The sequence below is a fragment of the Schistocerca americana genome, chromosome X, assembly GCF_021461395.2.
Source record: "Schistocerca americana isolate TAMUIC-IGC-003095 chromosome X, iqSchAmer2.1, whole genome shotgun sequence".
In the NCBI taxonomy this organism is placed as follows: Eukaryota; Metazoa; Arthropoda; class Insecta; order Orthoptera; family Acrididae; genus Schistocerca; species Schistocerca americana.
The window spans coordinates 824,206,035-824,222,785 of NC_060130.1; the positions used below are offsets into that span (position 1 = coordinate 824,206,035).

Genomic DNA, 16,751 nt, shown 5'->3' on the forward strand with positions numbered 1-16,751 from the left:
GAGGAGATGCACAGCAAAATTAAGAAGCTTGATAAGCTGTGGGACAGGGAGGAGTGCCTTTTACTCTCCCTTGTTCCCCTGCTGAGTTGCTGAGAGCACCAAACCATACCAATCTGTGTGGCAGTCCCCTCCTGTTACAACAACAGAAGAAGGTGGCAACCAGATCACCAAAAGAGCCACACTGGTCCTGATCAGGAAGAGGGTCCAGTACACTTGACACAGACTTGACAAGACCTTGAGAAGTGTTCTTGCTTCACCTGCAGTTGCTCTCCTGTGCTTCATGGGAGTGGATAGATGCAGTTAGCTGGTCTCAAGCTAACAGGGCATGGCAGTCAGCCACCTGTAGACAACCTGCTAAATACAGATGCTTTTCAGCTAAGAAAATCCTAAGAGCAGTCATCAACTGTCCAGAAAAAAAAAACTGGTGATGACAACTTTTCTGTACTAAGAAAGGGGCCAAATTTTGCACTGACACTGGCGACCCTATCAATAGTGGAACACAGTACAGTAGAACAAGTCATTCTTGCACTTCCACAATGATCTGCCGAGGAAATATGACATGTAACTTGCTGTATACTCACCAGAACTGTTCCACTAAAGCCAAATATCTCAAAGGAAGAGAGGAAAGCACTTAAGCTGCTCCGAGAAGATTGTGAGATAGTCATCCTCTCAGCAGACAAAAGGAATTGTATGGTCCTCCTACAATGTCAAGTATACTAGCTAAAAATATACAACCTATTAGAGGACAACGCTTACAGGAGGATTGAAGATTATTCTCCCAGCTGAGTGACGACCATCAAACTTCTCTGACAAACATTCTCAGATAAGAAGATGGTGAAGAAATTTTGTGCATGAGCAGCTGGAACACCTAGACTTTATGGACTGCATAAAGTCCATGAGAAAGGAATGCCACTCAATCCAATTGTTAGCAACATTGGCACAACAATATATGAATTAGCAAAACACCTGACAGTTATGCTCAGCCCATTTTGTGGGCAAATACCAACACCACATATTGGATTCAGAACATTTCATCCAGCCTCTTCAGAACTTCTGACTGGACCAAGAAAACCTCATGGTGAGCTTCGATGTGCTTTCTGTCTCTACAAGGGTACCTAAGACTCACAGGAGAAAAGTTTGGGTCAGTGCTAATGAAATTGTTTGAAGCCATGCCGACATCAACCTAATTTTTATTCGAGGAGAATCACTGTGAACAAACAGATGGAGTAGCCTGCTATCATCACTGGTGACCAATAAGTTTATGGATGTTTTTGAAGTAGCAGCCTTGGAGTCAACAGGCAACAAGCTGTCTCATATTTCCCATATATAGATGATGCATTTGTAATCTGGCCATAGAAGCATCACCTACAAGACATCCTGCAACATATGAATTCGCTGTACCACAACATAAAATTCATGATGGAGACAGAAGAAAGCAATCAATTTCCATTTTTGGATGTGCTGATCAGTTGAAGACCACATGGCACACTAGGACACAGCACCTACCATAAGCTGAGACATACAGCTTTGTACTTGCATGCCCCCAGCTGCCATACCCCTTCACAATGAGATGGTGTCCTAAGCACACCAATGTGAAATATGGGACTGTGACAGTCTAGTAGCTGAATTGCAGCACTTACATGCTGTGTTACGCATGAATGGTTACAGAAACTGCCAGATACAGTGTGCATTAAAACCAAAGAAGCTGAGACCATAACTTAGTCTGTTGTGATGGCAATTATTCCATACATCAGGACACAACAGCAAAAATTGGAAGAATACCTGGGAAACACAATGTGTTCCACCCACCAGCCAGGATGAAAGCCTTGTTGGGATAAGTCAGGGATGATCTATTACTCAAAAAATCAGAAGTCTACTGCATCCCCTGACTATGTGGGAAAATGCATGTAGTCCGGATAGTACAGGAGACAGGAGCTGAGCATAAACACCATGCACACAATGAACAGACAACAAAGTTCACTTTGCCATAGCACTGTATCTCCCAATGACATGTCATGAATTACAATGGCATCACATTGTTGCAACAGTCCAACACCTTCCACAATTGCATTCTAAAAGAGGCTGAAGAGATCCTACTAGATAACAGACTAATAAATAAAGACAGCTTTCAATGAAGCAAAGTCTGGGACCCAGGCTTATACACAATCAAAGCACAGTGCCAATCTGTGTGGCAGTCCCCTCCTGTTACAACAACAGAAGAAGGTGGCAATGCATTGTCACTATGCTGGCAGAGACTTTTGTCTGATGCTGGCTGCAGCTCTAGTGAGGACAATGGGTTGAACCCCAACATTACAATTTCCCCATCACTACACCAAGTACATGCCCAATTGTGGCCAGCTAGATGCTGCTGGTGAGGTACGTGGCCACAGGGGGGAGGGGGGGGGGGCATGGCAAGAGGCTATAAAAGCTGTGCCCACCAGAAATGAGTCAGTCATCAGCAGCACCTGAAGATGGTAAGAAGTATGTTTGCCAAAATATAGTGTGTTCTGGACAATGGCTTCAGGATGTATACCAAAGGAATAGTCAAGAACTATAGTTTTCTTCACTTTGAATATCATTATTGAGAGTAAACAGCTTTCTTGTAGAGTATTCCAAGGGGTTGTGGAAAAGTTGATACCATTCTTTACTGTAACCACAAATCTATTGTACATAATTTTTCAGATATTTTTCTTAAGAACTGAAAGTTCATTGTTAGAAATTCCATGGTTGTATCCATTTTTGTGTCAAGTAATGAATACACCAGGTAAACACCAACTTTCATTAGTAACAGATATAACATTGCATCTACATCTACATCTACATCCATACTCCGCAAGCCACCTGACGGTGTGTGGCGGAGGGTACCTTGAGTACCTCTATCGGTTCTCCCTTCTATTCCATTCTCGTATTGTTCGTGGAAAGAAGGATTGTCAGTATGCCTCTGTGTGGGCTCTAATCTCTCTGATTTTATCCTCATGGTCTCTTTGCGAGATATACGTAGGAGGGAGCAATATACTGCTTGACTCTTCGGTGAAGGTATGTTCTCGAAACTTTGACAAAAGCCCGTACCGAGCTACTGAGCGTCTCTCCTGCAGAGTCTTCCACTGGAGTTTATCTATCATCTCCGTAACGCTTTCGCGATTACTAAATGATCCTGTAACGAAGCGCGCTGCTCTCCGTTGGATCTTCTCTATATCTTCTATCAACCCTATCTGGTACGGATCCCACACTGCTGAGCAGTATTCAAGCAGTGGGCGAACAAGCGTACTGTAACCTACTTCCTTTGTTTTCGGATTGCATTTCCTTAGGATTCTTCCAATGAATCTCAGTCTGGCATCTGCTTTACTGACGATCAACATTATATGATCATTCCATTTTAAATCACTCCTCATGCGTACTCCCAGATAATTTATGGTATTAACTGCTTCCATTTGCTGACCTGCTATTTTGTAGCTAAATGATAAAGGATCTATCTTTCTGTGTATTTGCAGCACATTACACTTGTCTACATTGAGATTCAATTGCCATTCCCTGCACCATGCGTCAATTCGCTGCAGATCCTCCTGCATTTCGGTACAATTTTCCATTGTTACAACCTCTCGATACACCACAGCATCATCCGCAAAAAGCCTCACATGACTAACTGTATTTAAATTTTCTCTCAAAAAAGTTATTAGATTTTACATGACTATTGAGCACTAAAAATTAGACACTGTTAATACAGTAATGCCAAAATGTGCAAAAATAGCAATGAATGAACAGGCATAAATTACATTGCCAATAGTTAACCTGACAGTTATTTGAGAGTATATATCTCAATTCCGTGCAAACAATATTCGTTTCACCTCTCAGAAACTGAGACTAATGGGTAAAAAATGAATGAAACTCTGTTATGGAATCTTTAGGTACTAGCAAATAATAATTTGGTATTCGCACCAAGAAGATGCCCTGTTACTCATTTCATTTCATGCAGTCAGCTTTCCACAGTATTTCAGATTACCAGTAACTGAAGTGTCCCAGATTCAAGCCTCACAGTGAGCATGGATGTGAATTTTTTAAAAATCTGTCTTTGTCTAAGCATTTGTGTTCATATACATGGACCAGTCATAAAGTAATGCAGCTTATCTTTCTTTCTCCTTCTTTAAGTTGATATGTAGTAATCATGAATTTGGCACACTTTCATGAACCAACTTCTACAGCCCACTCCAGTAATAGTCTCCTATATTAAGAGGTGGCAGCACTATGTAAATTTAGAAAAAAAATCTGTCATTGATGTATATGTAGAACAGCATTCTGTGATGGCATTCCTTACTGCAGGAGGTGAAACACTCTGTCGCATTCATGAGAGGATGAAGGTGTATGGAAATGTCACAGTGGATGTGAGCAGTGTTAGACAGTGGATCATTGCAGTAGAGAAGCTGAAGGGCAAACACACATAATCATTTCAATCCTTCCTCTTGCATTTTAAGTGAATTTGTCTTGTTACCTTTTTTGTATACCAAATTAAAACACATTGGTATGTGATGAGAGGAAATAATGAGAGTACAAACTCTACCTAACAACATAGAACAAGTCAGCTGCCTGTTTCAGGATGTTGTACTCTAACTGGGCTGCATGGATCAAGTGCTAAGCAGATCTACCTTTGTGTTTCTGTGTATCTGGAGTCCAAATGCACCATCCAAACCTGTCAAACTTGGGTGTCTTACATCATGGCTAACCACACATTGCACACCAGCCTGTGAATTATGTGTATGGAAGTACTACAAAAATAATACTCTGGGGAAGTGGTTACTCTTGTAAATAAATAGCAGACAAATCTGCTAAAATCTTGATACATTGTTGAGGCCCAGTGTCTTCCAATTTTGTATGTGTACTTTAGTTACAGCAGTGGCGTAAAGTAACAGTTGCTTCAATCAGGATTCACAGTGGACTTGCGAACATAACTTTTGCCTTTGATTCCAACACTACTGATATGCAAGACAAGTTACTTGCACCACAAGGCACAATAGTAATCTTCCACCACTCTGCTGTGTTTGAAATTGTACCTGCCACATGAGTTTCTGCACCACACACTGCCAGGTTACTTTTGGAAATGCTGGTGCTTTCACGAAAAATAGAAAATAACTGAAATCTCTCAGTGTTGCATCAGTGATTATAAATTTCACAACACTGAGGCAGCACACAGCAGAACAGTAAAGACAACCAACTTACATGCATTGTAGCAATGGTGTCTCGACTGGCAAAAGCTCTACACATTATCTGACTTTGTCTAAGTCTCTGTCTGTCGCCAAGCCAAAAACACATATAATCACCAAATAAATTTACTTCCTTTGCAACTTGCCTTTGGACAACATTATTTATGTAATATGTGCAAAGACAAGGCTTATTTTGCCATACCTGCTGAGCTACCTCACTACATGTCCAGTTGCTTCAGACTCCAGCTGCATTCTCCTGGAATGATGGCATGTCGTCCTGTCTTCTGTCCCACCAGGACAAAAATGGTGTGACACTACTACATTTAATAATTTTGATGTTACAATACTTTACATCGACACCTCCAAGTGACACACTTGCAGAATGATATCTGCTAGAATTTTGTCTCTGTCCTATTATAATCTGTAACATTATTAGACCCTACTTTGTTACTGTCTTTTTATGCCACTCTCAACTTGTGCAACTGTTCAGGAAGAAAGGATGTCCACTGCTACAAACTATGCAGTATTTTTGGTGTAGGACACATTTCGTTTCCATCCATCAGCCTTCAAAACTTTACATTAGCAGTCGCTGCACCCATGCCCCAGTAACACTGCCCACACTGCAGCACTTGTGGAGCATGCTCACTTTGGCCACTTGTGAATTAAGATTGATGAGCTGGGTTAAAACTTAAATATCTCGTGAGCCACTACTTGGACCATGTTGCGGTTTTCACCACCGTCATTATAATAAAATTCTCTGTGTATCTAGATATGCTATTACTTGCTCATGTTGTCTTTAATTATTTTACTTTACCTGGTTGTGAATGTGGAGTACAGTGAGCATGGACAATTGACTCCTATACCACTGCCATGTCTCACACAGTTAGTTGATGCAATGTGATAAGTTAGATGATGCAATGCCATATAGCCAGCAAGTGAAGGCAGTGAATTCACACAACATCCAGCATGTTGACCAAATCATCCACGATGACTGCTGGGTAATAACAGGTGAACTGTGTTATCCGTTACCCATTGTGAAAGGCAATTTTTATGGTTATTATTCAAAAACTGAGATACAAGATGGTTTGTGCATGCTAGGTAATGAAAATTTTGACTGATCAAAATAGAGAGACCATGCACCATTAGACTTTCCTCTGTTCAGCCCATTCAGAGTAGTTAATTGGAGGCATCTCTTTGAAGACATGGAGACCCTGAAAAATTCTTTGTGCCAGTGGCTGAGGGAGCAGGGCCATAGTTTTTAGTCCGCACGTATAAATGCTCTTGTTAGAAAGTGAAAAAACTGTGGACAAAGAGATTAGATTAGATTAGATTAGATTCAGTTTTCGTTCCATAGACCCAAAAAATGAAATGATTCTCGTGGGTGTGGAACATGTCAGAAAGTATAACATAAAACGTAAAACATTTGAATATAATACTTATTACCCTGATCATTTGTCAGGAGATTGTTGAAATAGGTGAATATAATGCGGTAAACTGGAACAGCTAATATTTACAGAATTAACGCGCTGTCAGAATGAAACATTATTATGCACTATTAATAAATTTATCATACACGAAATACCTAATCTTGACTATTGTGACCATGTGCTGTCAAAACTGAAATCTAACAGACATTTTGACTTAAGCAGGGTTAACAGTCTCTGTTAAGATATTCATCTATAGAGTAGAAAGAGTTGCCTATCAAAAAGTCTTTCAAACTCTGTTTAAACTGTGCTTTATCTGAAACCAAGTTTTTAATGGTTGCTGGCAATTTATTGAAAATGTCTGTTCCTGAATATTGGACCCCTTTTTGGACCAAGGTAAGTGATTTTAGGTCTTTATGTAGATCGTTCTTATTTCTAGTATTGATACAATGTATTGAGCTATTGGTTGGAAATAGAAATGTATTACTTGCAACAAATTTCATTAAGGAATAAATATACTGAGAAGCAGTGGTTAGAAAACAAAGTTTCTTGAACAGGTTTCTACATGATTTTCTTGTATTTACACCACAAATGATTCTTATCACATGCTTTTGCGCCCTAAAAAATTTTGCACAGTTTGGTGAGTTGCCCCAGAATATGATCCCATATGACAATAGAATGAAAGTAAGCAAAGTATGCAGTTTTTTTTTATATTTGTGTCTCCTACATCTGACATCATTCTCACTGCAAATACAGACTTGTTTAGGTGCTTAAGCAATTCTGTGGTATCCCCTTCCCAACTGAATTTATTATCAAGTTGTAATCCCAGAAATTTAACACTGTCAATCTCTTCGATCTGCATGTCTTCAGATGTTATACACATGCTAGAAGGAATTCTCTTACAGGTTCTAAACTGCATATAGTGGGTATTTTCAAAGTTTAATGACAGTGAATTAGCTTTAAACCATTTATTAATGACAGTGAAAATTTGCTTAGCAGCTATTTCTTCTATGTGTGTACTTGACATGCAACTTACTCCAATGTTTGTATCATTGGCAAACAAAACAAACTTAACATCTGGCTGTGTAATAGATGAGAAGTCAAAAATGTACACAAGAAAAAGCAATGGACCCAAGATGGAAACTTGAGGAACACCACATTTAATTAATTCCCAATCAGATAAAGACTGACTGCTAACTGCACAGGTATTTTGCAATGACACCCTTTGTCATTTCGCAGCATTGCCAGTGACACCGTAATATTCTAATTTACGTAACAGAATGCTGTGGTTTTCACAGTCAAAGGCTTTTGATAGGTCACAGAAACTGCCAGGAGCCTCTTATTTATTATTTAACTGGCAAAAGTGAAATTGGTCAATAGTTTGATGGTATCACTTTATCCCCCTTCTTATATAGAGTCCTAACTTCATCATATTTTAGCCAGTCTGGAAATGTTCCACTGATAAGAGACTGATTACACAAATAACTTAAGACAGAACTCGACTCACATGAACACTCTTTGAGTAACTTTGTTGATATGTTGTTATACCCACTGGAATACTTGGATTTTAAGGATTTTATGATGGATGCTGCTTCTCTGGCAGACGTGAGTGTCATTTCCATTTTACTGAAGATATTTTTAAAAGACTGGTCTCAGATACTCCATTGCATTGTTCACCAAACCTGATAACCCCAAGCTGTCAGTTACAGAAATAAAGTACTTGTTTAAGAGGTTTGCAACACTACATGCACTTCTTACCAAAGTCTCATTTATTTTTAGAGCTATCTGGTCCTCTTCCTTTTTGGCCCCACCTGTCTTTGTCTTCACGACATCCCATACAGTTTTTATTTTGTTGCCTGATGTAATTATCTGTTTCTCATAATAAAGCTGCTTCAGTTTCTGGATTACTTGCTTCAATATTGTGCTGCATTCTTTGTAATGCATTAAAATTCTAACATTGGAGCTGTTCCTAGATGGTAGATACAGTGTAATTATTCATTGTGTAATCCATGGTTTATTTTTTGACTTCTCTGTGATTTGAGTTACCTTTAGGGGAAAACAAATTTCAAAAGTGGAGGTAACTTTATTAATGAATGCTTTGTATTTTCCATTTGAGTTAGAAGTATTGTACACATCTATCCAGTTCATGTCTTTGAGCAATTTCCTGAATTTCTCAATTTTTGATGTATTTATTACACTTTTGTACTCAGATTTAATAGATTATTTTTATGCTGACAAGTTTCAACCTTTAACACAAGCATCTCATGATCAGAGAGCTCATTTGCTATTGGTTCTGTGACATAGCTTTTGTCCCTAGGTTTGTCTACAAAAATATTATCAATAGAAGTCTCAGAGCATTTACATATCCTAGTAGCAAAGTTCACAGTAGGAACTAAATTGAATGATAATCACCACCTATGACTATTTCCTTTTTTTTTTTTTTTTTTTTTTTTTTTTTTTATACTATGAGATGGGGCAACAGAGCTTCCAGATTTTTTATGAAGAGGTTAAAATTTCCTGAAGGTGATCTGTTTATACTTACTATTATAAAGGACTTATGAAATACTACTACTGTTACACAAGCTTCAATGTGCTGCTCTGAGTAAAATTTATTAATATCAATATTCTTGAAATCAAAACAGTTTCTGACAAATGTGTCAACTCCTCCTTTCTCCATATTTTCTCTACAGAAGTAAAAAGCTAACTTGAATTCTGTAACATTTAACATATCTATACCAGTGGTCACATGGTGTTCAGAAAGGCAGACTATATCAATTGGTTTGCTCAAGTCTAATTCTTTAACACAAATAAGCAACTCATTAAGTTTACCCCTTAGTCCTCGGATATTCTGATGCAATAATGATAACTGATTTTGTGCACTGGCTGAATTACAACTGAATGAATCTAATTTTTGTGCCAATTTTTGAGTATCTCTAGTTTCAATCAGAGGCTGTCTGCATGAATTGTGTACATTAAAATTTGCTTTCTGGCTGTCTGTTTTATCAATGTGAATATCATTTTCAGCCTGTCTCTGAACATCTATTGTTGGTGATTATATGGAAAAGTGAATATTGTAGTTGTTATCCAATGTATGTGGCATTTACTTTTCTTGTAAAATAAAATAAAAATATGGGTGGCATTACTCCCTGATTGACTCTCCTATGTAGATACAGCCAAGTGATCTGATGTATTATCTTTGTACTGAAGTACATGGTGCAAGTGGGACAGTTCTTATAAGTGTTTTACTTCTAAAAATAGTATTTCACTCTTACACACACACACACACACACACACACACACACACACACACATATATATAAATATAACATTTTTGCTAATAAAGTGCTTACCTTATTTGAACACTGCTTTCCCCCAAAACTTACCAAGGTTAGAGCAAAGTCTACAAAGAAGCCATGGATTACTCGAGGAATAGGGGTATCTTGTAAAACAAAAAGAAAACTGTATCTGTCAATCCGAAACATTTCCAATGTTGATGCTATAGCACATTATAAGAAATACTGCAAAATATTAAAGACTGTAATACGGATGTCAAAGCAAATATATTACAAGGAAAAGATAGTCATATCAGATAACAAAATAAAGACAATATGGGATATAGTGAAGGAGGAGACCGGTAGAACCAGACATGAAGAGGAACAAATAGCATTAAGAGTAAATGATGCATTGGTGACAGATGTGTATAGTGTTGCAGAACTTTTTAACAAACATTTTATAACTGTTACTGAAAAGATGGGGTTGTCAGGTTCGGTAGATGCTGCTATGGATTACCTTAGACCAGACATTTCAAGTAACTTCCATAATATGAATTTGACCCTCACTACCCCAACAGAAATAATGTCCATCATAAAATCTTTAAAATCAAAAACATCTAGTGGGTATGATGAAATATCAACAAAGTTAATTAAAGAATGTGATTCTGAGCTAAGTAACATATTAAGCTATCTGTGTAACCAGTCGTTTATCAGTGGAATATTTCCCGAATGGCTGAAATATGCTGAAGTTAAGCCACTGTTTAAGAAGGGAGATAAAGAAATAGCATCAAATTTCCGTCCAATTTCACTGTTGCCAGCATTCTCAAAAATTTTCGAAAAAGTAATGTACAGTCGTCTTTATAACCATCTTATCTCAAATAACATACTGTCAAAGTCACAGTTTGGATTTCTAAAAGGTTCTGATATTGAGAAGGCTATCTACACTTACAGTGAAAATGTACTTAATTCATTAGACAAAAAATTGCAGGCAACTGGTATATTTTGTGATCTGTCAAAGGCATTTGACTGTGTAAATCACAATATCCTTTTAAGTAAACTAGAATATTATAGTGTAACAGGAAATGCTGCAAAATGGTTCAAATCTTATATCTCTGGCAGGAAACAAAGGGTGTTATTAGGAAAGAGACATGTATCAAGCTATCAGGCATCATCCAACTGGGAACTAATTACATGTGGGGTCCCACAAGGTTCCATTTTGGGGCCCTTACTTTTTCTTGTGTATATCAATGACCTTTCATCAGTAACATTACCAGATGCCAAGTTTGTTTTGTTTGCTGATGATACAAACATTGCAATAAATAGCAAATCAAGTGTAGTCTTAGAAAGATCAGCCAATAAAATATTTGTAGACATTAATCACTGGTTCCTAGCCAATTCTTTGTCACTAAACTTTGAAAAAACACACTACATGCAGTTCAGAACTTGTAAGGGGTGTCCCAAGAGTATATGTCTAAAATATGATGACAAGAAGATAGAAGAAGTGGACGGTGTTAAATTCTTGGGATTACAGCTTGATAATAAATTCAACTGGGAGGAGCACACCACAGAACTGCTGAAGCGTCTTAACAAATCTCTGTTTGCAATGCGAATTTTGTCAGACATAGGGGATATAAAAATGAAAAAGCTGGCATACTATGCTTACTTTCATTCCATAATGTCATATGGGATTATTTTCTGGGGTAATTCATCAAGCCAAGCTAAAGTTTTCCGGGCACAAAAACGTGCAGTAAGAATTATATGTGGTGTGAACTCAAGAACATCCTGCAGAAGCCTGTTTAGGGAACTAGGGATACTAACTACAGCTTCCCAATATATTTATTCCTTAATGAAATTTGTCATTAAAAATATATCACTTTTTCAAACCAACAGCTCAATTCATGGAATCAATACTAGAAATAAGAATAATCTTCACAAGGATTTAAAGTCACTTAGTCTTGTACAAAAAGGTGTGCATTATTCAGGAACACACATTTTCAATAACTTGCCAGCAGCCATAAAAAGCTTAACAACCAATGAAATTCAGTTTAAGAGAAGCCTAAAGGATTTATTGGTGGCCAACTCCTTCTACTCCATTGATGAATTTCTGAGGAAAACCAACTGATTTGTATATAAGTACAACATAACTTCTGCACAATTTCAGTGCAGTAATGTGTTCACTGAAAATTTGTGTGTGTGTGTGTGTGGTGTGTGTGTGTGTGTGTGTGTGTGTGTAAGTATAATCTAACTTCTGCACCATTTCAGTGCAGTAATGTGTTCATTGTAAATAAGTATTACAGTAGTTGTATTACATGTTTCTTACCTTATAAATAAATATAAAACTTTTTTATTTTAAATTCAGTGCAATAGTATTTGTAAAATGACTCTTAGTGTTCATTAAAAAATGACGATCATTCCACTTGGGACCTGTGGAATGGTACATTAGCTTATTTGTTTTAGTTTAAATATTTGTCATGTATTGTTGTTTTTCTGACATGTTCCACATCCTGGAGGACCTCCTCACTACGGATCAATTGGAATGAAAGTAAATCTAATCTAATCTAACACACACATAGGATCTAATTTCATTGAAATAAAAGATACAACGTTATTCTTTATTTTGTTTGTAGATTTCCACCTTTTTCACCTCCACCACTGGAACTTCTTCCAAAAGTGCTGACTGATGGATTTACTATTTCCATCGTTGCATTCTCTGTTAATATGTCAATGGCTTCCATATTTGCTAGGAAGCTGAAATACAGTATTAATGCCAACCAGGAACTGCTTGCATCAGTAAGTATGACTGTAACTGAATATTTTACTGAAAACAATGTTTAAAGCATATACACATCAATTTGTACAGAAATTCTTGTCAAGCAGTGCAGACTCATTTGGAAGTCTTAGTTATTTTAAGGAGACAATGACTTACAGGTTTTTAGGAAATACTAAATACTCATAATTTTCCTCAGCTATATTACTCCAAAATTTATAACACAAACTGTTTCAGACATTAACAGACCAGAAGATCATCTGTTGATGACTGAAACTATTGTGTGATAAATTTTGGAGTAATACAGCTGTGTGCAATCATTAGTTTTCAACATTAAGTCTTAATATTTAAAACTGGTGAATATTTAGACCAGTAGTTTCATTTTTTATTGTCTTGAATTTTTGATCATCTTGTTACGTGTACAACTGTGTGCTAGTATACCATTGATGGTACTTATATTACTAAAAAAATTCCTCTATATTCCCCATACTGTCCTTTTCTATGCCTTAAGATACTCTGAAAATATTTCTTCAATGTTCTCTCAGCCTCTATCAGTACAGTCGCTTTTTCTTTTGTCTGTTTTCCATTACTGTCATTATCACTATTTCCCTCAGGTCTTTATTTCCCCTCAATAGTAGTTTGTTGCTTCATACCTTTGCCTTCTTTTTTGTCATAGCACCCCATTTGTTCCAGGAAATTAGTGCCATATTATCATGTAGAATATAAAATGAAGTGGTATTATAATAGTTCTACAACAAATTTGTGTCAAAGACTATTCATTGAGCAACCCAAAACCGTGGTCATCATTACCATACCTTTATACATAATTAATAAAAATGTACACTCAATATCTAGATTTAACAAGCTTTATCATCACGCTTGCATGAAGATAGATTTTATGTACAAGTTCTTAGAAAATAGTGTGTGATTATGTTGTGTGGCAACACTGTTGGTAAGACATGTAACTGTTTTGTTCAATCTTTAAAATAGGTGCCACATGCACCTTTTCAGCCATCTTAACTGATCAGTGCCACACATTTTGTAGAAATACATAAGGACAAGTATTCTGCAGTTATAAAACATATTTATTTAAAATAGTGGATTGTTATTTAGGTATGTATTGTGCTGAGAGAAATTAAGACCAATAATTATAATAGAAATAAATTTAAATTTTCTTATGAGACTGTGAATCTGACTCTCTGAATGCTGGGGTGAGGCTTTCTTATCAAGAAGTATCTCTTACAATTAATAATATTGCAAAAGACGGTGTTCACATTAAGGTGTAAGAGAGTGTTGAGATGGTATATTTATTACATAGAGGGGGAAAATATTAGGAGTGATCAAAAAGTTTCTGTTTGAGGGCACTGCTGCAGCATGTATCCAGTGTAGTGAAACTCTAGCCAAGGGGTTAGTGTGGCTTTGTGTCTTTTTGACACACATGCAGTAAATGCAGAAATGTGAATTATGGAGACATTGTTACCAAATGCATCCAAACGAGAGCAACACACTGTTATTCTTTTCTTGGCCACTGAAGGACAAAGACTGGTAGACATCCATCAGAGAATGAAGAATGTGTATGGGGGAGCATGTCTTTTGAAAGCAACCATTGTGGAATGGTGTATCAGGTTTTGTACTGGTTGTGGTTAGACACAAGATGCTGGTTGATCTGGGAGGTCAGCCTCATCCTTTACAATTTGAGTGGGAGACACTCGAGCACTCACCTTGTGGTCCTGATCTCTTCCCTTGTGATTATCATGATTACCATACCTTTGGTCCCTTAAAAAAGACCTTGAAGGTTCAGTGATTCCTCTTAGACAAGACTGTGCAGCAGGCAGTTATGGACTACTTGACACAGCAGGACACAGTGATTTTTCCAAACAGGTATCTTCACCTTGGTGTATTGGTGGAATGATTGCCTCAACACTTATGGTGATTTTGCCTGATTGACGTACTGATTCTGGACTGTACAGACTTTGAATGGAAACCTTTTGATTGCCATTATAATATTCTGAGTAAAAATTCTGCACATGAGTAGGATGACTGCATGATAGTCACTGTTTACATCAGAAAAAAACTGATGGAAGGGGAGGACATTAGAAGATAGTATTTAGAAAAGTATAAGTAAAATCCAAAGGATTTCTGGTAACTTCCTGTAAACAAGCAAAACAAATATATGCTTTTGTATTCTTTGAGACAAGATTGCATGTTAGAATGATTGGCTATTTGTAAGTGGATATAGTAGTTACTGGCATTTATTACTGAGTGTGTCTGAGCCATTTACGTATTTAACTAGAACAGATGATAAAGATGAGCACTTTAAAAAGTAGCCATGTTGCAGGATGCTGTCTCACATCATGCATTGCAAAGGTAAATGTATGTGAACTGAATCTGAAAATAGTTTCTCACCCACCCAGTTTCCCAGATTTGGTTTTGTGTGACTATTTTCATAGAATGAAGAGGTTATGTATGCTGTAAATGACTGTTATGTACAGTTGGAGCATATGAGAGAATGAGCCACTCTATAGCAATTCTGGATTTGTGGGGTGTCACATTGTCCTGCTGGCATAACCACAAGTGCCAGAACAAAGACGAAGAACACTAGACCAGAGAAGGCGATGAAACATCGGCCAATGGTGCGCTGATTAGGACTGCACCATGACAGGAGTGACACCTGCAAGAAGTCAATATAAGCACTGCTCCTGCCAGCGTCGGCCACTCAGATCAGCTCAGTATATGGACATTAGTGGACAGTATTAGCATGGCGTAGCAGAGAGTGCTACGATATCAGATTTTAGTGATCCATATCCATTGCTTGTTTGAACATTGTGTATAGCCAGGACTCAGATTTATGTTGCATGTTGCCCATCGCCCATTGCTTGCAACACCTTTGTACGTTCATGTTAAGTATTGTCAATCTGCTTTATAGAAATAAAACTACTAATGTTATTTCTTTGAATTGTTGTATAGCATTCCAAGAATGTAGCATCCCTTGTGTACCGTATACGAGACGAGTGAGACCCAACACTGGAATTGCCCAAGTCCATCAGATGCACAATGGACATGAATGGATGCAGGTGATCAGGCAGGGGGCTTACATACGTGTCACCTGTCAGTGTCATATCTAAACGTATCAGGGGTCCCATATCACTTCAACTGCACATGCCCCACACCATAACAGAGCCTTCACCAGCTTGAACAGTCCCCTGCTGATGTGCAGTGTCTATGGATTAATGAGGTTGTCTCCATACCTGTACACATCCATCCACTCGAAACAATTTGAAACAAGGCTCGTCTGACCAGGCAACATGTTTCCAGTCATCAACAGTCCAATGTCGGTGTTGACAGGCCCAGGCGAGCCATATAGCTTTGTGAAACTAGTAGTGTGAAAAATAATTTAATAATAAAAATTATAAAAAATATACACAGTCTGGTGAAAAAATATCATTCTTAAAATTTATTGTGGCTGTGGGGCCCACACAGAGGAAAATGATTGTTTAAATATTAGCTTTTGTTTTTGTTTTCATTCTGCAAATAATAATAATAATAATATTTATTATTTATTTATTTTTTACCAGATTCATAAATCTACCCCTGTAAACTCTAACAGTAAGCTCCTCATATTTCTCTGGTGAAACTGACAGTAACTTTATGAAAATCTAAGTAAGTACTAGTACTTGTGTTTTCTGATAATTACTTGTGTTTACTTCAGTGTTAGCACAGGAGTTACTTTTTGCTTGGTTATGTAGCTAGATGTAATTAGTATTCTGTTGTTACCTGCTGAACTAAGTTACATGAACCAAATTAGTTCTTATGAAAATAAGAAAAGACATTTTTGAGAAATTTAGCCTGGGATACAGTTTAGTGCAGTGAGGGGGGTGGGGGTGGGGGGGGGGGGGGTTGGGAAGGGAATTCAATGTGTTTGTTTTATGGATAGTTCTGGTTTCATCTCTACCATATGTAACCGCTGTATCTTTTAGGTGAAGTATGAAGGCTTCTGTATTTTACCATCCTAATATATTTAAATTTATGTACATTGATACTTCCTTCATAAAACCACTGTGTATGTGTTAATCGAATTTTTATCTTGTACTGT

The 16,751-nt window shown here is 37.4% G+C and overlaps 1 protein-coding gene across 4 annotated transcripts in view; it reads left to right on the forward strand.

The window, feature by feature from the left end:
• Positions 1 to 16,751, forward strand: part of LOC124556350 (sulfate transporter-like) — a 493,546-nt gene that overhangs the window by 452,114 nt on the left and 24,681 nt on the right. For all 4 annotated transcript variants that reach the window (XM_047130318.1, XM_047130320.1, XM_047130317.1 and 1 more), the window contains exon 9: positions 12,519 to 12,681. In XM_047130318.1, coding sequence (XP_046986274.1) covers positions 12,519 to 12,681 — 163 coding nt within the window. The remainder of the gene's footprint in view (positions 1 to 12,518; positions 12,682 to 16,751) is intronic.